Below are 23,638 nucleotides of genomic sequence, written 5' to 3'. Positions count from 1 at the left end.
TGATTCTCCTGCTTCTGCCTCCCAAGTAGCTAGGGCTACAGGTGCCCATCAGAATGCCCAGCTATTTTTTGGTTGTAGCTATCAATGTTGTTTGGCGGCCGGGCTGGATTCGAACCCGCCAGCTCAGGTGTATGTGGCTGGTGCCTTAGCCACTTGAGCCATAGGCACCAAGCCACAAGGTGTCTTCTTAACTCAGTGTCCACAGTAGCTCCCACCAAAAGGTCTGGCTAGTTTTTTTCATTTGTGTTTGAAAGTAAAATTGACTTGTAAGTTTCTTTTCTTCCTCTTTTATCATGTGGTTTTGGTATAGGCATATTTATGATGATATGTGAACCTTCTAAAGTGGCTTGAAGAGTGTTCCCACTTATGTAATATCTTGAACAAATTTGTATGGGATTGGAATTACTAGTCATTTTTATCATCATATGTTTGTTTGCTAGCCTTTGATATCTTTTTATTTTCTGAGGCATGTGGTGTTGATTTCTCTTTTGATTCTTGCTTACTTACATATTGTGTTCTTCCTTTCCCGTTTGCTTCCCTTAATTAACCTTGGACAAGTTTGTCAGTTTTCAACTTTTGGCTTTTTTATATGTTGTATATTTAATTTATTTCAACAATTCTCCTCTGTCTTATTTCCTCATTTCATTTTTTTGTGTAAATTCTGCTGTTTTTCTAAGTTCTTAGGTTTGATGCTTAGCTAATTCATTTTACCATCTCAGTTCCTAATATAAGTATGCATTTTTCTCTAGTACTTGATTTACTATTACAGATTTCTGATCTAAGGTATTTTTGATCAATTCTAAACATTTTCTAATTTTCTTGTCAAGTGGCATGTTATTCTTCCACTTTAATAGATTTATTGACAGTTCTGTCAGTGTTTGTTTTATATATGTTTGAGGCTATGTATTATATATTATTAAATTGTTGACCCTTTTATAATTAGATGACCCACTTCTCTTTAGTAACATTTTATCGTAAATTCTGTTCTATTTTCCTTTTTTCTCTTCTCTCTTTCTCTCTCTCTCTTTTTTTTTTTTTTTTGAGATAGGTTTCATTGTATACTCTAGACTAGAGTGTGGTTGCATCAGCATAGCTCCCAATAACTTCAAACTCCTAGGTTCAAGCAATCTTCCTGCCTCAGCCTCCCCAGTAGTTGGGACTACAAATGCCAACCTGATACCTGGCTAACTTTTCTATTTTTTTAGTAGTCACGGGGTCTCATTCTTGTTCTGGCTAGTCTTGAACGTCTGAGTTCAAATTATTGTCCTGCCTAGGCCTTCCAGAGGGTCTTCCAGGCATGAGCCACCTCAGCCAACCAAATGCTGTTTGTTTGTTTTCTGATAGCTGTGTCAATTTCATTAACTTTCTTTTCTGTTTTTTAAGAGACAGTGTCTCACTGTATTACCTAGGCTGGAGTGTGGTGGCTTGATCATAGTTCACTGCAGCGCTCATGCAATCCTCCTAAGTAGCTAGGGTGACATGTGTGCACCACCACACCTGGCTAATTTTTCTTATTTTTTGTGGGGATGGGTATTTTATTTTGCCCAGACTAATCTTGAACTCCTGTCCTCAAGCAATCTTCCCACCTAGGCTCTCAAAGTACTGGCATTACAGGTGTGAGCCACTGTGCCTAATCTTTTCATTCTTTCTTTTGATTAGAATGTTTGTCTTTCTAAACCTTTTTACTTTCACCCTTTCTGTACCCTTGTGTTTTACATACATTTTTTTATGAACATATAAATTTACATTTCCTCTTTTATTTAGCCTGATAATCTCTTTTCTTTGTCTAGAACAATCTGTTACATTTATGTGTGATTACTGATGAATTATGGTTTGTTTTCATCTTATTTTGTGTGTGTGTGATTTTTTTCTTATTTTGGGGTTTGATAATCTTTGGTTTCTCGTTACATAGTTTGGATGTCATAAACTACATTCTTAATTTTTATTTTTACTTTTTTTTTTTTGGTCCAGGGTCGGGTTTGAACTCACCACCTCCGGCATATGGGGCCGGTGCCCTACTCCTTTGAGCCACAGGCGCCACCCTTATTTTTACTATTTTATTGACCATGGTAGACATTTTAACATCCATACTCAGTTTAGTTTAGTTAATATGTATATTCTATCAGTCAGAATGAAGAAAGACTTAAAAGCATCATTTTCCTGTTTTATGTGTTACTAGTGTCCAGAGTTTCGTCTTTTTTCAGTTTCACAAATTGATCACTTAAAAAATATAATCAGTATTCACTTAATGTTTTGTCAACATGTTTACATTTCCTTACTCCCCCTGTGTCCTTTGCATTCAAGACTTTTTATCTGGGATCACTTTACGTCTTCTTGAAGTATTTTCTTTAGAATTTCTCTAAGAAAGAGTATGTTAGTGGTAAACCCTCTTAGTTATTATTTGTAGGAATGTGTCTTCATTATACTCTAATCCTTGAAAGATCATTTCCCTGGATATACATTTCTAAGTTAACAGTTATTTTCTCTTTGTACCCTCAAAATGTTATTTTCTCTCTCATCTGGCTTGTCTTGTTGCTTTAAGAAATCTGTTTCATTCTCTTACACCTTTGAAAGTAAGCTTCTTTTTTCTTTGGCTGTTTTTAAGATCTTCCTGAAAGAAAATTGTTAAAAAATTATTGAATTCTTTAGCTTCACTATGATATCAGTACTATAATCCCCCCCCCCTTTTTACTTGGTTTGGGATTTGTTGGACTTTCTGATTTCTAGTTTCAATGTTTCTCTCCAATTTTGGAATGCTTTTGTCATTAGTTTTTGATTTTTTTAATCTCCCATTTTTCTGTCTTCTCCCATCGGAACTCTGTGCTTTGTCAGACCAGATCCTGGCAGGAAACCAAAGGGTGTCAATAACGAGAGTTAATGAAGGGATTGTTGTCAGAGGTTTGGGGAGGAGTAAGATGAAGGTGACCACAAAGCATGCTGAAGCCATTCTTGGGGCCTGCAAGGGCAAGGAGGGATAAAAGGGGGGATCTTGCTCCTTTTAAAAAATGTATTTAGGTAAAATGCAACATAAAATTGCACCATTTTAAGTACTTTCACATTATTGTACAACTATCATCAGAATTTATCACTATCTCCATAATTTTTCCGTTACTCCAACCTGAAGCTCCCTGTACCCATTAAATAGTAACTTTCCATTTCCTACCTTACACCCTGGTAACCACCATTCTGCTTTCTATGGATTTGACTATTTAGGTACTTCTGATAAGTGGGATTATACAGTGTTTTGCCTTTTGAGTATGGTTTATCTTCCTTAGCATAGTGTTTTCCAGGTTTATCCACATTCCGTTTGTTGATGAACTTGGCATCCAATCTGTTAGAGTTTTGCTTTCAGTTCTCTTGGTTTTGTACTTAGAAGTGAAACTGCTGGATTATATGATCATTTTGTTTGAATTTTCTAAGGAACTGCTGTACTGTCTTCCACAATTTTTGTTGCACTATTTTTGTTTGGCTGTAACATTTTATATTTCTACAAGCAAGGCACGAGGGTTCCAATTTTTCCACATTCTTACCAATGCTTATTATTTTCTGATGTTTTATAAATAGAAGATGATTCTTTTTTTTTTTTTTTGCAGTTTTTGGTCAGAGCTGGGTTTGAACCCGCCACCTCTGGTATATGGGGCCAGTGCCCTACTCCTTTGAGCCACAGGCACCACCCCCATTCTTTATTATATTAATATATTCAGACCTGTACTTTTTAGTGCATTAGTTTAGATATAATTTTGTTTGTGGACATAACTAGCATGTTAAATTGCATAATATACATATGTAGTGCTTTTCAAGGATGAAGAGAAGATAGAATGTATGATTCAGAAATTGCCTGAATAATCTATAGTTAATTTTTATTTGTAGCATGGATACTGTTTACTAATATGCCACGTATGCAGAGGTCATAATGTCAGCAGACATTAATGGTGAGATATCTTATGAAAACACAAACTTATCTTGCTCAACTGTGGAAAGTGGTAGGAATAAATAATTTGAAAGTGGAAGGACAGAAATATTTACTTTCAGGATATAGTTACCATTCACAGTATTTCATATTTCATTAGTAAAGGCTTTCATAAAAATTAAAGAATTTAGCAGAATTAAATGTTAAATTTAATGGGAATATCTTCATTTTTATCTAGAGAACTGTAGAGGGTGCTGTCTCACTAGGGATTGTAGTCTGAATTAGCTTTAACTAGCTCTTACAATTCTCTTAAGTCAGTGTTTCATAGGAGTTTATTTTTCTTGTGTGTAAATCTATTTTTTAAAAATAATTTTAACTGAGATTAGAGTGACTAATGTTGCATAATTGATACAATTTATAATAAAAATTGAACTTTGTTATACTGTTTTTCATCTTCCAGATTCTTTGATGCAGTTGAAATTATGATTTGCTTTCTTTATATGGGTTTGAATAATAAAGGTTTATTTTCCCACCATCTATCCCTACCTACCCTCTTTTCCCAAATTAAGGTTTTGTAGGTCTTAGTAGGTCAGAAGATAACCAAACCATGAAACAGTAATATTTATTTTAGATAGGTCTGGGTCCAAAGAGTATTATTTTTAGAAGAAAGTTTGTTACACCAAAGTGAAATTGAGAAAACCTGGGTAGACTTTAGAAGTTGTTTTTGTTAAGGTAGAAATCTGACTTTTTTGGCTGATTAATTTATTATTCAGAGAAGAGTTCTAGAAATTCTAAACCTTTTAACTGTTCCCTAATTTTTCTGGTTTAATGGTGATTTTAGAATTATTTGATCCTCTTTCAAGGTTGCTTTTAGAAATAGGTTTTAGTAACTTAGATTCAATTTCCCCAGTACTGAAGAATTGAGAAATTATTTGAACTAGTTTAAGTTAGACTGAGTAGTATATCTTGAAATAAAAGGTACTGAGATGTTATGTTTTAAACAATACAAAAAAAGGAGATAAGTATCTAGTTTTCTAAAATGCAGGCAACTTTAAAGGATTTTGACTCCAGCCATGCCAAGAATTTCTTCCTTTTTCCTGAAATTATATTTTAAATACTTGTTATCAAATTTTATACCATAGTTCCTTAACAAAATTAAGCAAGAATTTTTCTCTGTTATATCCTCAAAACGGAAGTATTTTCTCCTGTTGTGGGGGAAAAGGATTGCTTTTATTCAAGCTTTCTCATTAAAAGAGTGTACTCTGTTTTTGTTTTTAACTCTCAAGGCACCACCTTCCATGGTCAATAATGAGCAACGCCAGCATGCAGAGCACATATTCTTATCATTTAGGAAATCAAAATCACCATTTGCAGTTTGTAAGCATATTTTGGGTAAGTATTCACTTTAAAAATATTTTGGCCTAATGAGATCTGGTTTTTCTAACTTGAACATAACCCATTTTAAATTCCTTTAAAAATAAACAAATTTATACAGCTAAAATTTTTTATTAATAATCATTCTAATGCAGTGGCTTTAAAGATATTCCAGACAGGAAATTTTGTTTTTAGTTTGGATTTTTCCCCCTAGATGTGAATAATTTGTTTTTTCATTGACCGTAACATGAAGGCTGTTAATGATGGGGGAAAAATTTAATGTTTTTTCAGTCATCTTCAATATCATTTAATGTAAGAAGTGTATTATAGTATCTATTATCTCAATGTTAATTTTAAAATTAAGGTTGTTTTTGAACGTTTCTATGTTTTCTTTCTTTTAGTTGTTTTTCCATAGTGCTTTTAAAAAAAAAAAAAAAAAAAAACCTTTAGTTTGTAAATCAGTTAGCCTAGCAAATATTAGTTATTTCTGGGTAGGTTGTCACTGTATATCCTAAAATGAAGCACTGCTTTTTCTTTTGTCAAAAAATGTTTTATGAATGCCTTATATTTGATACATGGACAGAAATGATCTTTTCTAAAACAATCATATGTCTTTTCCAAAGATGGCATTTCCTAAGAGTTATATGTGTATACTGCCATCGCCTCTTAGATATTTTTCAAAATTACTAAGAGAGATTTCATTTGTTGTTATTCTTTTATAGCTTGATTACCATTGGCTGTTTTTATGAGTTGCAGCCATCTTTTATGACACATATTAAGGCTTCACAAGGCTATTTGAGTCATTCATGACCATAAAATTGTTTAGTTGAGTATTAGGAACTAAAACATCAGGCTTTATATCCTTGTGCTTTTAGTGAGACTTATCTGTTAGACACCAGGTATGCTGGTTTCCAGATTGAAATAAACTACAGTTAAAGGCATGTGTTTAAAATGCTACACATACAAGGGCTTATGAAAGAGTTGTAGTGGCAAGAGTGCTGACGTAGGATGAGATCTTGGTGCCAGTGGTGCCTGCTGCATATTCTCAGCTTGAGTAAATCACTTAACTTCTTTGGGCCTCTTTTTCATCTACCATATGGGAATGATGATACCATTTATCGTAATGGACTTGCCGTCTTAAATTGTCGTGAGGTACAAATGTAATTACATAAGTAAAAGCACTTTGTGAATAAGTAAGATAAATGTCATGGCAACGTTACCTAATTTGAAACAGCTTTTTAAAAAATGTGATGAGCTGAAATATTATGTTCTCTGTTTGCAGAGAGCTTAGCAGCAGTGGTGAAGGTGACTGTCTCATTCAGGAGTTAGATCTTACCATTAGAGGAGCAGCTTCAACATTAAATTCTCAACGAGGCCATTCTAATTAATTTATTTGATTGGTCAGCTTTTATACTTTGGTCAATTTGTTTCTGGCACTAAGGCAATTTATCTTATCTATGAGGAGGATATTTAATGTTAAATTAAAAGAAGCAAAACTAAACATTAGGATAAGGAGTTTAAGAGAGCAGTAACTCATCCTCACTGCCTTGAAATTGTTCAGCATTGATAGATTTAGAGAACCATTGTGTTAAACTATTCACCTAAAGTAATTTGAGTTTGGTTTTCCTGGCATATGCCATAACTACTTTGACTAGGATTTCATCAGTGTTTCATCTGACTTTCTATTGTAATTCAGTTGTCATTCCATACTAGTCAGGAAATAGTTGATCTAAGTTGTAAGTATTTTACTAGAGCTTATTGGTTTATATCACTCTTTCCTTTTTAGCATATTTATATTGTATGCCATACTATTGCTTTGTTATGATTGAGCTTTTTTGGGAATACTTTTGTTTTCTTGCTAAAAATTTTCTAAAGAGTAGTATTGCTAGCTCTGGCCATGCTTTTAAAATCAGTTTCGGTTTTGAGATATTGACTATTTAAAAGGTGGAGTGCATGTATTGCAAGCATAATCATTAATGTACTGCAAAGTTCTGTGTTACATTAATGTTTACATCTAAACTTCACAGAAAATCTTTTAACTCCTTACTCAGTTGCCACCAGCACAGAAGGGTAAATTCCTCTAAGAAGACTTCTCATACAAGTGGCAGTCAATCGCAATTCAGAATTTTCACATTCTTATTTAGGGATTATATGTCATTTTTATAGAATGTCTGGGTAATATATTCTAATAAAGGGGAGGCTTTCTCTTTGATGCTTCCCTTTTCTAGCCTCTTAAAATTCTTCCTTCTAACTTCCGTTTTATATGTTTCTCATTTTTCTTCATTTCTTTCTCTTCTTATCCTTTTATTTTCATTCTGGTTTTAATTTCCTTTGCTCTTTTTTGTGTGTGCATGTGTGGTGTATGTTTCTGTGCATGCATGTTGTATGCGTGTGCATTTTTTCAGAAGAGTACTTTAGACTTCCTCACCTTAGAAGTCTTTGGCATTTAGAAATTTACTGATTTTTTAGGGTCAGATGTTCCTTCAGAGAGAACTATGAGTTCTGTTCTTGTTAAGGAAATAACCAAGAACCATGAAGGATTAGTCTTACCTCTTTTGGCACTAACTTTGTGGCATTCTTTTGTCCTCCTCTCAGAGAGAACTGGATTTCATTCACTTCTGATCTCAGAAGTAGCCAAAATGAAATGAAATAAGAAATCTCCCAAATGAGGCTATCTGGATATGGAAAATTGTTTGCTTTGCAGTGCTATCAGTTATTGGGAATTGCTAGATAATCTTTCACTGGAGACTTTTAAATTATTGGTTGGTGGGCATATAAGTATCATTTTGTCAAAAGAGTAGATTTTTGGAGCTTACGTTGCCGATGCTTTGGACAGAAATCTTAAGGCCAGGGAGGTAATTGTAGTACTATATACCTGTGGCTTGGCTACCAGAGTTTTCTTTCTCTTTCTTTCTGTCTTTCTTTCTTTATTTTTTAACTTTTTTTGATCAGAATGTTTAGGGCTTTTTCTCTCGTTATTTATTTCACTTTAACTTTTGTCTTCATGGTTCTATCCAGTATCAAATGGCTGACAAGATACAAATGAATTTTATTTTTATAGTTATTATTAAAGAAAGTTACTGTGGTAGCAAGTACTAAATCAATCTAAGATAGTTTATTATCTGGATAGTCTCCTAGTCATTGGCAGATCTTCGTAAATCATGAGTTCTTCATGAAGACTTTGCAGTGTCAAGCATCTTTATAGCAGAAAGCAAGAATTAGGCTCATGTGTACATGTGAAGGTCTGGTAGGCTTCTAGAGTCCCTTCTAGCATCTCCTGCACACTTTTATTTATAAGTTAAGTTTATGAGGACTAATAATGGTTTTTATGAGAAAATAATTTGTTGGCTTAGGAAAATTCTTTCTTTGAAATTTGGGTGTCTTTTTTTCCAATTCTTCCATTTTTAGAGACAGCTTCTTATGGGAAAAGTAGTTTAGAGATCTTTATTTAATACCATCCAGAGGTATTTAAGGAAAAGAGTTGTGAAATTTCTTTGTCTCTTGAAAACTTTTCAATGTTCATCTTCTGTAATTGCTTCCTCACCCTCATCTTCCCACAAAAGGCAAGAAAAAGGCTAGGATATAAGTACAAATAGAATTAAGAATGTGATTATTGTTCATGAACATTGGAGGTGCTTATTTGGTCTTATCTTCATTGTCCTTTGCATTTAGGGTGGTTTAGTATTGGCTCAAGGAACATTTACCATACATGTGAACTCGAATTTTCAATCTGTTTTTATCTCTTACTTAGGGCTTTAGTTTCTTCATTGTCTGTAAAACGCAGGAATTAATTTAAATGATCTTTTGAGTTCTATTTCTAAAATTCTGAGAGTCCCTCAGATTTGGGGTTTCTTATACTTAAAATTTTTATTATTGCCATAGAAAATAAAGACAAGCAAACAACCATCCTTTTCCTTCAAGAAGAAGTTTTTCATGAGAGATTATTTGAATTACCTTTATGAAACAATATACTTCTCCTTAAGTGACCTATATAGATGTAGCTGGTTTCTGTTTCAAATCTTCATTGTTTTTTACTTCTAGAAGCTGGAACACATCTTTTATAACATGTACACTTTTTTTTTAGAAATTATTGCTTTATTTTACTTATTTTAAAATTTCTAAATTTTTGTGAATTCTGATTCTCCTCGGATTAGAATTCATGTTAAGATAGCTTAGAATATATTTTTTTGAAAGGTTCGAATTGGCTCCTCATTACTTTTAGTATGTTCAAAATGCCTATGTAGTAGTCTAAGGTGGTAAGAATTTAAATAGAGTATCCCCTTTCCTATACATTTTTAATAGCTAATTGTATTAAGACCTTAGTAGGACTTTTAAATGACCTGAACTTGGAATAGGAGAGAAAGCAGTGGGCCTGATTGTGTCTTTATGCTCTTCTGATAAATTCTTGAAGGTGCCATTCTATGCCTAGAGTTAATTTCTCATGGCTTTCAGATACTCATGTCCAGTGATCTTGGTGATAATCTGGAGTCTAATCATAGACTTCATGGATTTCACATGAAGATTATTTTTTAGAGCTTTAGAAAATTTCTGCTTTTTCTTTACTTCATTTTGACTGTTTCTCCCTGTTGATAATGCTGGTTGGAAATTGATTGTAGTAGTATTGTTGAATAAAAGAAAAAATAGAAAATTAATGTAAAATTTTTCTTAGGTGTGTTAATTTTCTATTTTTTCCCCTAATTTAGTTTTTAGTTCAGATTCTATGACTTACTAGTTAAGGCTGGTTCTTTCTACGTGTAGCTTTGGGATTTTACTCAGTTTGATCAGTATTGCGATCAGAAAATTCACAAGAACTTCTCACCTTATGTAAATGTGACTTGTTTTGTTTTATATTTTGAGAAAAACTAGACATGATTGTGTTTATTCTGAACTTGCTATTAGAGATGGGTCATCCTGTGAAAAGCTTAATTACTTAAAAACCAAAATGTTTTAACAGCATGGCTCATCACAAATAGTAATGTTCAAAGATTAGTTTCTTAAGCTATTTTTTAGATACCAAGTTCTGTTTTGCACAGGGTGAGAATCTTAGGAAATTTTCTGATTGCTTTATATTTTTATTTTTATTTTTTTTAAAGCTGTGTTATTTTTTAGTTCTTCATGCTTTGGAAGTAACAGTTGAAGAGAGGTGAGGAAAGTTTGTGAAAATTGTGATCGGTGATTAGCTGCCACCTGCCTGAGGTGTCTTCTGAGAGGAACTAACCTCTTTGTGGTGCTAGAGCAAGGTCACTGGATAAAAAAAAGAACAGGTAATCATCTTATTCCTTGTCTGAAAAGATTCTGTTTTTAAAATTAATAAATGCAAAGTGTTCAGGGTAAAGTGAACTACTGTGTAAAGAAAGCTTTTAATTTTCTCCTCAGAAACTAGTAAAGTGGACTATGTCCTTTTTCAAGCTGCCACAGCCATAATGGAAGCAGTTGTCCGAGAGTGGATTCTCTTGGAAAAAGGTAGCATTGAGTCACTGCGAACATTCCTTTTAACCTACGTCTTACAAAGGCCTAAGTAAGTATACACGGTGGAGGTACTGCTAAAATAATGTTGTTGGTTTATGTGTATGATTTTAGAGCTTTGAAAATTTGCATTTTTTAAAAAAAATTAAATGATAGACATTTGTGGTTAAGCTCTGTGTGGGTTTCGGTTTTAACAACTCATATATACCATGCCTATAGGTTATTTTGGTACTTAATGAAACAGTACTTTTTATTTAAGCTTATGATACTAAGTTTTGTTTCTTTGAAAAGATTGTGCTGGATATCAGGGGTTTTTTGTTATTCCATTTTGAAGAATTTGGTTATAAATAAAAGTTGATAATAGACTCAGTTGAAAATCTTTTATATTTACTTGTTCTTTGGTGTTTGGTAGGTAGTTATTTCTTTCAATATATTAAAATATAAAATGGTAGATGTTTTGGCTCAGTGCCTGTAGTTCAGTGGTTAGGGTGCTGGCCACATACACCAGAGCTGGTGGGTTTGATCCCAGCCCATGCCTACTAAACAGCAATGACAAGTACAACAACAGTAAAAAATAGCTGGGGATTGTGACAGGCACCTGTAGTCCCAGCTACATGGGAGGCTGAGGCAAGAGAATCTCTTAAGCCCAAGAGTTAGAGGTTGCTGTGAGCTGTGACACCATGGCACTCTACTGAAGGCAACATACTGAGACTCTGTCTCAAAAAAAAAAAAAACCAAAATACAATAAATAAAATAAAATGGTAAATATTTTAAGACATAGATGAGTATCCCAAAACAGGGTCAGAGGAGAAATTAGGTACCATTAACATACCAAATGTTACATATGCATTAGAACCTCTGTAAGTTGACTACTCAAGGAACTGTAACAGACAGGTCAACGTATAGAGGTGGCCAACATAATAAGGAATTAGGCCTGCTGTAGTGACATGTGCATGACCAGTCTATACAAATAATGTAAGCTTGAGGTGGTCAGCAGTGGAGGTTCTAGGTTCTGTGTACATACATATGTGCATAGAAAAATCACCAAGTTCTTAAATAAGTTTCCTTTAAAGAGGAGATCAGGTTTGAGGAATAGGATGAAAGTAAATTTTCTTATTACATTATACACATCTGTATTATTTAAACATTATAGGGCGGTGCCTGTGGCTCAGTGGGTAGGGTGCAGGTCCCATATACCAGGGGTGGCAGGTTCAAACCTGGCCCCAGCCAAATTGCAACAAAAAAATAGCCAGGCACCTGTAGTCCCAGCTACTTGGGAGGCTAAGGCAAGAGAATTGCCTAAGCCCAGAAGTTGGAGGTTGCTGTGAGCTGTGTGACGCCACAGCACTCTACTGAGGGCGATAAAATGAGACTCTGTCTCTATAAAAAATAAATAAATAAAAATTAACATTATACAAGATTGTATACATTTATTACTTGAATAATTTTTAAAAATCTGAGGAGAATTATAAACTATTCAACTTTTGGGAAGAAATTGATTTACTACTTCACATTTTGTTTAATGTTCTTCAAATACTGAGGGTTTTTTTTTTTTGTTTGTTTTGAGACAGAGCTTTGCTCTGTCACCTTGACAAGAGTGCAGTGGAATCATCATAACTTACTGCAGCTTCCAACTTCTGAGCTCAAGCTGTCCTCTTACTTCAGCCACCCAGAGTGCTAGGATTACAGGCATGAGCCATGACCTTGTTTTGATCTTTTTCATAGTAAAACAATTCAAAATCAATTATGATAATATATGCTTATTCTTGAACAGAAGTTGAGAAAACCTTTCACATATCTATTTATTATTATTGTTTTTTTATTTTGAGACAGAGTTTCACTCTGTTGCTCTGGGTGTCAACCTCAAACTCCTGGACTTGGCTGGGCTTGGTGGCTCACATCTGTAATCCCAGCACTCTGGGTGGCCAATGCAGGTGGATCCCTTGAGCTCAGGGGTTTGAGATCAGCCTGAACAAGAGTGAGAACTGTCTCTATTAAAAATAGAAAAACTAGCCATGTGTGTTGGTGCGTACCTGTAGTCCCAGATTCTAGGGAAGCTGAGGCAGGAGGCTCACTTGAGTCCAGGAGTTTGAGGTTGCTGTGAGCTATAGTGATGCCATGGCACTCTGCCCAGGGTGACAGAGTGAGAGACTCTGTCCTGAAAACAAAATAAAACTCTTGGGCTTGAGCAGTGCTTTTGCCTTAGCCTCCTGAGTAGCTGGGACTACAGGCATGTGCCAATATGCCAGGCTAGCGGTTTTTTTTTTTTTTTTTTTTGGTAGAGATGGCTCAGGCTGGTCTTGCACTCCTGAACTCCTGAACGCAAGTGATCCACCCGCCTCGGCCTCTCAGAGTGTTAGGGTTATAGGTGTAGGCCACCAAGCCTGGCCCAAATTTATATTTATATAATTAAAGAAAGTAAACCTTAAGGCTCTTTGTTTATAGGAGTCTGTATGTGTGAAGATTAAAAAACATATATGTTGATCCTTAGGCCTAAAATACTAGAGTTTTCTAAGGCCAGTCTTAGTGGTTCATCCCTGTAATCCTAGCTCTTTGAGAAGCTGATCACTTGAGGCCAAGAGTTTGAGATCAGCCTGAGCAGAATAAGACTTGTCTCTATTAAAAATAGAAAAATAAGCTGGGCATTGTGTTGGGCATCTGTAGTCTCAGCTACATGGAAGACTGAGGCAGGAGGATCACTTGAACCCAGGAGTTTGAGGGTGTAGCAAGCTGCGATGAGGCCATTGCACTCTAGCTGGGGTGACAGAGTTATACTCTGTCTCAAAAAGAAAAGGAAAAGTTTTGTTTTGTTGTTTTTTTTTTTTTTTTTTTGGGACAGAGTCTCACTATGTCGCCTTTGGTAGAGTGCTCTGGTGTCACAGCTCACAGCAACCTCAAACTCTTGGGCTTAAGAGATTCTCTTGCCTCAGCCTCCTGTCTCCAAGAGGCTGGGACTCTGGTCCTCAGCTAGGACTACAGGTGTCTGCCAAACACCTGGCTACTTTTTGTTGTTGTTGTTAGTTGTCATTGTTGTTTAGCTAGTCTGGGCTAGATTTGAACCCACCACCTTTGGTGTATGTGGCTGGCACCATAAACACTGTGCTAATGAGAGCCAAGCCAAAGGGAAAGTTTTCTAAAGAGCAGTCTATTATCTTGGCACCTGTGGCTCAAGCAGCTAAGGCGCCAGCCACATAACCTGAGCGGGTGGGTTCAAATCCAGCCTGGGCCTGCCAAACAACAATGACAGCTGCAACTGAAAAATAGCCAGCGTTGTGGCAGGTGCCTGTAGTCTCAGCTACTTGGGAGGTGGAGGCAGGAGAATCATTTGAGCCCAGGAGTTGGAGGTTGCCATGAGCTATGATGCCACGGCACCCTACCCAGGGTGACAGCTTGAGGCTCTGTCAAAAAAGAAAAAAGAACAGTCTATTTATGTGTGTGCTTTTGGGAAACTGATGTAAAATCGCTGGCATATTCTGCTTTATCTATCTACCTCATAGTGTTGGTGTTAGCATTACATGGGGCAGTTGTGAACACAGTGCCCAGTGGCAGTAAGAGCTCTGGCTGTTGCAACCATTATCATCTGGGCAGCTTTCCTGAAGGAGTCAGGGTTAGCAGAAGAACTTTTGGCCAACTAGACAGGCTCTGGAGCTGCTTGTTTATCATAATCTTTTCCGTACTCCCCCAACCTGGGAACCTCTGAACTCTGGACAGCTTGGGAGACTTAAATATTTAACAAAAATTCCATTGTGTATATGTGTATGATTTTTTGCATTATTCAAAAAAAAATCTCATTCTTAAATAATTTTGATTAGTTTAGAAGCTATTTCAGAGTTGATTGTAGGGTTCTACATGGAAACGGTTCACTTATTTATTTCCTCCCAAATGTTTATTTTGAAAAAAAAAAAATAAACCTTCCAGCAAAGTTGAAAGAATAGTACAGTGAACATGTATGTACATACTCTTTTCTCAGTAGAGGCTCAGTTAAGATTTTGTTCCATTTGATTTCTGTCTTTCCCCTCTTGAACCACTTGAGAATGTGCTATAGATGTGATATCTCATCCTTAAATATTTTTTTGTATGTCTCTCCTAAGAGCATAATCTCAATATTATTGATATAATTGCTATGCTTATATTATCCAATACAACTCTGATTCCATATTCTATGTCTTTTCCCTCTTTACAGGTTACTTTTTGTATTGAAGTCTTTTTCTCCGTTGAGATCTATTAATATTGCTTTACATAGGTTATTTTTTAAATCCAGGACTTGGTCAGAAATTATACATTATGTTTAGTTCTTATATCTTTATTAATCTCTGTTAGTCTCTCTGTCTCTCTCTCTTTTTTTTGAGGCAGAGTGCATCATCACAGCTTATTCCAACCTCAAACTCCTGGGCTCAAGCAATCCTCCTGCCTCAGCCTCCCAAGTAGGTGGGACTGTAGGTGTGTGCTACAATGCCTGGCTAATTTTTCTCATTTTTAGTAGAGAAGAGGTCTTGTTCTTGCTCAGGTTGGTCTTGAATGCCTGATCTCAAGTGATCCTACTGCCTGCGCCTCGCAGAATGCTAGGATTATAGGTGTGAGCCACTGTAGCTGGACTTTGTTAGTCTCTTTTGATCTAGAATAATTCTGTTTGCCTTTCATGAGACAGATATCTTTGTCTTATAGAATGTCCTGCAATAAGGATTAGAGTCAAGTTACAAATTTTTGGCATATTGCATACATAGAGTACCACAAGTTATCTACATAGTATAGACTACTATATAAATAATGTTGTGTACTTCCATTACATGCACAGAATTTTTTCTCTTTCTCATTTTTCCTACTAATTTTAGTAAAATTTGTATAGAGTGAAATGCACAATGCTCTCCTTTTTAATAAAGAAGCACGTGTAGCATTGTGATTGAGAAAGAGATTTGTACCTCATTTCTGCCACTTAATTCTGACATTGGGCAAATTAGTTGACTTTGTGTGTGTTAATTTTGTGATTATTAAATAGGGTGAATAATAGTACTTAATTCAAGATTGTCATAAAGATTGAATGTGTTAATGTTTGTGATGTTAGTTTATATAAAGTCTTACATATTATGGCTGCTCAAATGTTAACTACTTATTTTCCTAATACACTAGAACTTCCATAGTTGACCACCTTCCACCATTAACCACCTCCTTAAATTGACCAAATTTTCATAGACAGGACATGTGCCACATTTGCATATCAGTGCAGTAGGCCAAGTTCCTTATGTTAAAGACCTCTGGATGTTGACCAGTTTGTTACAGTTTCTTGGGTGGTCAAATAAGAGGTTCTACTGGAATTTCTGATTCTTTGTAGTAGAGATATTTAAAATTAGCTTTATGTATTTGTAGGTCTTCAGTTTTATGTATCTTTTATAGTATTTTCTGACTTAGCAGTGTATATGAAAAACTATTATCTCCCCCAAAGTACACAAATTCCTTTTGGTCAACTAACATTCTTACACATAATAGGATCTCTGCATTTGCTTGGTTAATGAACGAATGGTTCAAGTCTGTGTTTTGAAGGAATATTTTTCACTTCAGTCTTGACATAGGGAGACAGGTTCATTTGTATAAAATTTAAGTAAGTGTCTTTTATATGACAAGGGAGTGTGCTGGAGTGTTCGGCTAACTGGGGGATAATGTGTCATGTGATGTACGGGTGCTCTGGGAGCCCTTAGTAATTAATAACTTTCTGCTGAAAATGATACCACAGTCTTGGCAGAGGGAATAGAAATTAAGACGCCTAGCAATGCAAGAGTGTGACAACAGGAACTGAAAGAAGTTGAATTTGTGTCTAAACTGGGACACTTTTGAGAGTGAAAGCAAGCACTGTTAATAATTATTCTGGAAAGCCATGATGGCTTTGACTGCTTATAGGCTATGCTAAGGAATTTGAGTTTATCCCAAGGGCATATGGTTGTTGGATCTTCTGGAGGCCGGATTATAAAATTCAGGGTTGTGTTTTCTCAGCCTTACATTTTAGAAAAGGTTTTAAAAAGGCAATTAAATCTCTATTCTTTTGTTTGAAAGGTTTTCTAGAATGCCTCAACTTGGATGGGTGCTATCTGTCATCACAGGGAGAAATAGAACCTAAATATGAAATTTTTTTTTTTTTTTTTTGAGACAGAGTCTCACTGTCTCACTGTCTTGTGCCAGGTAGAGTGCTATGGTGTCACAGCTCAAAGCAACCTCAAACTCTTGTGCTTAAGCAATTCTCTTGCCTCAGCCTCTTGAGTAGCTAAGACTATAGGCACCTACCACAACGTCTGGCTGGGCTGGGCTGGATTCGAACCCGCCAGCTCCGGTGTATGTGGCTGGCCCCCTAGCCATTGACTACAGATGCCGAGCCAGAATCTAAATATGAAATTTTTAATTTTTTTAAAAATAATTTATGTCTTTCTATAATTATATGTTGGGTAGTTAGCATATTGCCTTTTCATGATAAGTGGAAATGAGATTTAGGATTAGACTACAGGTTGGAGGTGAATGTTATTTATAGATTAGAATTTATCTCCAAATCAGTAGAATTTTGATATTAAGTGATTTTTCCCCCTACAGATATACATACTGGGTATCCATAAAGTTTGTGTGCAATTTAAAAGAGACAACTATTGAGCATTGCACATGAACTTTATGTATATGCTATATAACAGATATAACAGGGAGCTGGTGTATGTGTATCAAATACTTCCTGAAGCAGCTAGCACTTACATAATGTTTCATATGTACTGTCACAGTTTTAGGAGCATTTAATCTCTTATAATAACGCTGCTAGTGTTATCCCCATTTAACAGATCAGAAAACTGAGGCTCTCAGTGTTAACTGTCTTGCCCAGGGTCCCACAGCCAGTAAATAATAAAGCCTGGATTTGAACCCAGGTCTTCTGGCTTTGGACTATGTACAAAACTAGTGCGGTATTCTACTCTCAAATGTAAGCAGTATTATTAGTAGCTTCAGGCATAGTGAGAAATTTGGAAGTATTTTTCTATTAGATTTATGTAAATGTTTTCACAATGATTTTTATGTTTTACAGCCTCCAAAAGTATGTTCGGGAACAGATTCTACTAGCAGTAGCAGTAATTGTAAAGAGAGGATCATTAGATAAATCAATTGACTGCAAAAGCATTTTTCATGAAGTCAGCCAGTTGATTAGTAGTGGTAATCCCACTGTGGTAAGTGTACTGTTTGTTTGTAAGTACTACAAATTTATCTTTTTACGCAAAGAACATTATGGCAACAGTAATGGATAGCCACATAAAAGAAAATGTCTAAGTTAAAATAATAAGCAATTTTCTTTTGTTCAGGTTTTCCTCTAGTCTTTTTTTTTGCAGTTTTTGGCCAGGGCTGGGTTTGAACCTGCCACCTCTGGCATATGGGGCTGGCGCCTTACTCCTTTGAGCCACAGGCGCTGCCCTCCTCTAGTCTTTTTTTATGTGTACTTACTATAGATATGGTATACATTGCTTTTTCATTTGATTCTGTTTTCCATGTAGTCATAGTATTCATAATCATTTTAATGGTGGCAAAATATTATCAGTGAATATACATAATATTCTTAACCATTTCTTTTGAACTGTTTTTAAATTAATTTTAATTTATTTGAGACAGAGTCTCACTTTGTCACCCTCGGTAGAGTGCTATGGTGTCACAGCTCACAGCACCTCGAACTCTTGGGCTCAAGTGATTCTCTAGCCTCAGACGCCCATGTACCTGGGACTACCGGTGTCCACCACGATGCCTGGCTATTTTTAGAGATGGAGTCTTGCTCTTGCTCATGCTGGTCTTGAACTCCTGAGCTCGAGCAATCCATCTGCCTCAGCCTCCCAGAGTGCTAGTATTATAGGCGTGAGCCACAGCACCCGGCCCCCTTATTTTTCATTTTTAATAAACCTTTGGCAACTTGTGGTGATTCTAGAAAAGTTTGAATAAAATACAAAATGATATCTGACATTACAAAAATCATTAAATGTTGCTGTCCTAATATATAACATGGCTTTCAGGAGTTACTGTCATCAGAACAAATCTGAGGCCCTTGTTCTGGTGAATTACTTTAGGGAACATGATTTCTCCTGTCTCTGGATCCAGACTCTTTTTTTTGGGGGGGGGGGCTGGGGCTGGGTTTGAACCTGCCACCTCTGGCATATGGGGCTGGTGCCCTACCCTTTTGAGCCACAGGCACTGCCCCTTGGATCCAGACTCTTGCCCATCTTTTAGAGGGCTAGAGTTGTGCCTGGAGAGTGGTTGGTTGGTTGTAATCACTCTCCTCAGAGTCAGGAGAAACTAGAGTTGGTGTTAATGATTGCCTGTGATCATTGAGCCATTGACTTTTTATTAGCTGAATGATATTTTAACTCCTGTAGTATCATGATTTGGCCATTCTGATTCTTGGCATAGAATCTTTAAATATTTTGAGCTTTTTTTTACTTTTTCAGTTTCTTTACTCATTTGCAAGGTCTCTGTGTGAGGCTGTATGCCTTATAACTCTTTATAAATTCCTTAAGTCTTCACTGGGCCCTCAGTAAGGATTGAGATTTTAATGACATATGGATACTTTGTGGTTAAGATGCAGTGGTACATTTTGGGAGGGCCATGTACATTGTGCCTTACTTTCCACTGTCGCCAATCTCTTCTCAGTCTCCTGCCCAACCTTTTACCATACATGGTTATGTACTCCTCTCACTTCCCCAGCTATCTGCTTCTACTTTCCCTGGGACCCCAGACTGCCACACCAGAGGTTTAGACAAGGAATCTGTAAACAAGCTGGTCAGGACTTTGGAACTTATACATATACTCACACAAAGCATTTTTTGTTTTCCTTTAGAATTCATCAGTGGTCACATGTTTATTCTTTTTTTCCTTATTAACTTTATTGGAAAGTAATTTACATGCCTTACTGCATCTTTCTAAATTGTACACCTTGTTAAGTTGTGACAGTTATTTATGCCACTGAACTACCACCACTGTGAAGGTAAAAAACATTTCTCTCTGTCTTGACTTTCAATTGTGTGATGTTGTGTTTTATGCCATTTTTGTGGTAAATTTTAAAAAAGTAGCACTGTCCAGTATAACCTTTTTTGTTGGCACAAATATTCTATATTTGTACCCTTTAATATGTATCCATGGTACTAGCCACATGTAGCTTTTGAACATGTAAAATATAGCTAGTATGACAGAGGAACAGAATTTTTAAATTTTTACAATTTAACTAATTTTTTTTTTTTTTTTTGAGAGACAGAGCCTCAAGCTTTCCCCTGGGTAGAGTGCCGAGGTATCACAGTTCACAGCAACCTGCAACTGTTGGGCTCAAGTGAGTCTCCTGCCTCAGCCTCCTAAGTAACTGGGACCACAGGCGCCCGCCACGATGCCTGGCTATTTTTTGGTTGCAGCCATCATTGTTGTTTGGCGGGCCTGGGCTGGATTCGAACCCGCCACCTTAGGTGTATGTGGCTGGCGCCTTAGCCACTTGAGCCACAGGCGCTGAGCCAATTTAACTAATTTAAATTCAAATAGCCACACATAGTGGCCACTGTATTTGATACATAGTTCTAGGGAGTAGGTCTAATTTTATGCCCTTTTAACTTTTTGTTTTTGAGACAGAGTCTCATTTTGTCATCTTTGGTAGAGTGCTATGGCATCAAAGCTCACAGCAACCTCAAACTCTTGAGCTCAGGCAATTCTCCTGCCTTAGCCTCCCTAGTAGTTGGGAGTACAGGTGCCTGCCACAATGCCCATTGATTTTTAGAGATGAGGTATAGTTCTGGCTCAGGCTAGTCTGCAACCTGAGACTAGCAACCTACCTGCCTCGGCCTCCTAGAGTGGTAGGATTACAGGCATGAGCCACCTCACCAGGCCGTATCCTTTTAATTTAATATTGTGAAATTTGTTTATCAACAACTTAAAAAATGTACATGTTTGAATCATTATGTTTTATAAGTCCTTGTGGTTTTATTTTATATAGTGAGAAATAGTAATTTCCTGAATAAGTTCATTTAAATTTTTGAGGTGAAAATTATTGAGAAGCAACTTTGAACTTGGGCTATGTTTTATAGTTTCAGAGATCTCTTTCTTAGTAGTAGGCATGGTCTCCATTTCTGATGAGCTTTGCTCTTGCGATGCTAATGTTTCTGGGATGCTTACATTGGGTGCATAGTAGTAATCTTGTCATTAGTGTGGATTTTGTTAGTATTGCTTTCAAACTAATGGCCTATGTGCACAATCCAATGCTGTCTGTCATCGATGACCCAGGGAAAAAGAAGTGGTAGATACATGTTGCTATAATTAGTGCAGAAAACCTTTGAAATTGAGGCTGCTATGTGGAAATATTAATACTATCTTAACCCCTTAATGCTCTGAATCAAGTTACTCTTCATATTTTCATGTTTTTGGTAAGAACATCTTGTGTTTCATTTTAACAGAGTAGTAAAGGAGTTCATCTCATTGTGATGGACAGAATTTAAACTTGAGAAACATTGCTGTAATGGTAGCTGTGAGATCTATGTGTTAATGACTAATGCTTTCCCCTTGTTAGTTTGGTATCATCCCAGTGGGGATTTCAGTACTGAGGTAGAATTTCTGCAGCCTGCCCTTACCCCCCACAAGTAACTTGGTGGTATTGGGACACTGTAGGCAAAGGATCAAGAATCTCTTGCCTCACTTAGGAATGAGCACATACTCAGGAATTGAGTTCTCTGCTTGCTTTCCCCTTGGGTAATTTGACCCAGCACAAAAAGTAGTCCCACTGTAACCTGGCAATTGGATTTTTTGAGCCAGTGAAATACTGATGTTCTAAGAATGATTGAAATAGTTGTAGATGTTTAGTTAGAGAAGAGTTTGCTCCATTCATAGTGCCTGCACTTTGAGACTAATGGACAGATTTAATATTGTTATGAAATATTCCAAAAGAAGAATTTCTTAGAAGTCAAATTTCTAATGACAGGGTTAAGCACGTCTATCGTAGCAGGAAATCACTAGTGAGAGGCAGCATTTAATTTCAGGTTTGCAAGATGGATTTGTTTTGGTGACTACATTAAAAACATTAAACTTGGAAACAATATTCAATTGCCATTTATGTAGCAAATTAAATGCACAGAGAGTCACCCTCCCTGTTTGTCCTTGCCCAGTGGCTTAAAACCACCTTGTTAGGCAAGTTGAAAAAAATGAGGTTAAGATGTTTATACATATCTTCCTTTCTCTTTTATCTTCCTCTTGGACTGTTAAGAATTTGTGAGACAAGAATGGAAAAGCAATTATCCAGTGTACTTAGTACTAATATGAAGCCAATAGGTGATCTGATGCGTGTCCACATAGGAGAAAAACTCATTTCAATTCAAACTGGGGGGAGGAAAGAGGGGGAGAGGGTGCTCTCACTGAATGGGCATTGGGTGGGGGTGTTTGGCCTTCCTTTGGTGTGTGGAACATAACCACAAGAGGGACTCTACCTAACAAAATCAAACATTTTGACCCAGTTGTTTGTTCCCTCATATTAGTCTGAAATAAATTTACTTAAAAAAAAAAGAAAAATTTGGCTCGGTGCCTGTAGCTCAGCAGCTAGGGCGCCAGCCACATACACCGGAGCTGGCGGGTTTGAATCCAGCCTGGGCCTGCTGAACAACAATGGCAACTACAACAAAATACAGCTGGGCATTGTGGTGGGCGCCTATAAGTCCCAGGTACTTGAGAGGCTGAGGTAGGAGAATCACTGGAGCCCAAGAGTTTGAGGTTGCTGTGAGCTGTGATGCAATAGCACTCTACCAAGGGCAACATAGTGAGACACTGTCTCAAAAAAAAAAAGGAGTCCCTATAATAAATAAAAACAGCTGACATAAAAAAAGATTAAAAAAAAAAGAATTTTTGAGAGTGGTTGAAGAATTTACTTAAGATTTTCTTAGTTTTGGAGATGTAAATGAATAACAGTGGAAGAGAATATTAAAATCTCAAGAAAGTAGAATAATAAAAAGATAGTATTAGCTAGAAACTTTCTTTATGAAAGTCATTTAAAGTGAGATTTGAAAAGAAGAGAAAATTAGTGACTTATAATGCAGATGAATAGGTTAACTTTTCCTTCATATTTCTTCGGTCTAGGCTGTTTAGACGGTCTAGACTGTTTCGTCAACTTTCTTTTTCTTTTTTTTTTTTTGAGACAGTCTCAAGCTGTTGCCTTGGATAGAGTGCTGTGGCGTCACAGCTCACAGCAACCTCAAACTCCTGGGCCCAGGCAATTCTCTTATTTCAGCAAGTATCTGGGACTACAGGCACCCACCACAACACCCACCTATTTTTTAGCCTAGGCTGGATTCGAACCTGCCACCTCTGGTGTATGTGGCTGGCACCCTAGCTGCCTGAACTACAGGCACTGAGCCACGTTCTGTCAACTTTCATTAGCCAGAAACTTAATGTAGTCTGGCTTTCCTGTCTTCAGTTTTGAAGAGTATTGTTTTTTGGTAGGCCATCCCCCTAACCTCAGGTATGCATTTATACAGGTTTAGGGGCGGTGTTTTATAGTATTATACATTGATTTTTGGTTTAAGTCGTCCCAGCTCTTTTATTTTCTCCCTACCTAACTTCAGCAAATTATTTAACTTTGCTAGGCATTAATTTACTGATATTTAAACAAATATGATAATTTTCATTTCAAGGCTGCTTGTTCAGCACATGTTTGTGTTAACATGGGTTATCTCCCTAGTAGCCTCTCACCTCTTTCTTTATATTTATTGTCTTGGGAAGTGAACTGTAGTAAATCATCTTTTTCTGTCAAACAGTATTTTGAGTATTGAAAAGTAGTAGAAAATATTTATGCTCTTATCCATGAGTGAAAAGTATTTATTTGTGTGTTTAAAAAATAAATACAGGCTTGGCGCCTGTAGCTCAACCAGC

General features: G+C 36.4%; 1 protein-coding gene across 3 annotated transcripts in view; it reads left to right on the top strand.

The window, feature by feature from the left end:
* Positions 1 to 23,638, top strand: part of XPO4 (exportin 4) — a 130,609-nt gene that overhangs the window by 27,130 nt on the left and 79,841 nt on the right. Inside the window, exons 2-5 of one of the 3 annotated variants that reach the window (XM_023517231.1) lie at positions 5,197 to 5,302; positions 10,394 to 10,548; positions 10,661 to 10,802; positions 17,799 to 17,937. In XM_023517231.1, coding sequence (XP_023372999.1) covers positions 10,708 to 10,802; positions 17,799 to 17,937 — 234 coding nt within the window. In that variant the 5' untranslated portion in view covers positions 5,197 to 5,302; positions 10,394 to 10,548; positions 10,661 to 10,707. Of the gene's footprint in view, positions 1 to 5,196; positions 5,303 to 10,377; positions 10,549 to 10,660; positions 10,803 to 17,798; positions 17,938 to 23,638 lie in introns of all 3 variants that reach the window. The other 2 variants (XM_023517232.1, XM_003796700.3) reach the window with 2 other exon arrangements.

The sequence above is a fragment of the Otolemur garnettii genome, unplaced genomic scaffold (assembly GCF_000181295.1).
Source record: "Otolemur garnettii isolate 467f Iridium unplaced genomic scaffold, OtoGar3 scaffold00106, whole genome shotgun sequence".
In the NCBI taxonomy this organism is placed as follows: Eukaryota; Metazoa; Chordata; class Mammalia; order Primates; family Galagidae; genus Otolemur; species Otolemur garnettii.
The sequence above is the reverse complement of the archived record's forward strand: the minus strand, read 5'-3'. Positions and strand labels throughout refer to the sequence as shown.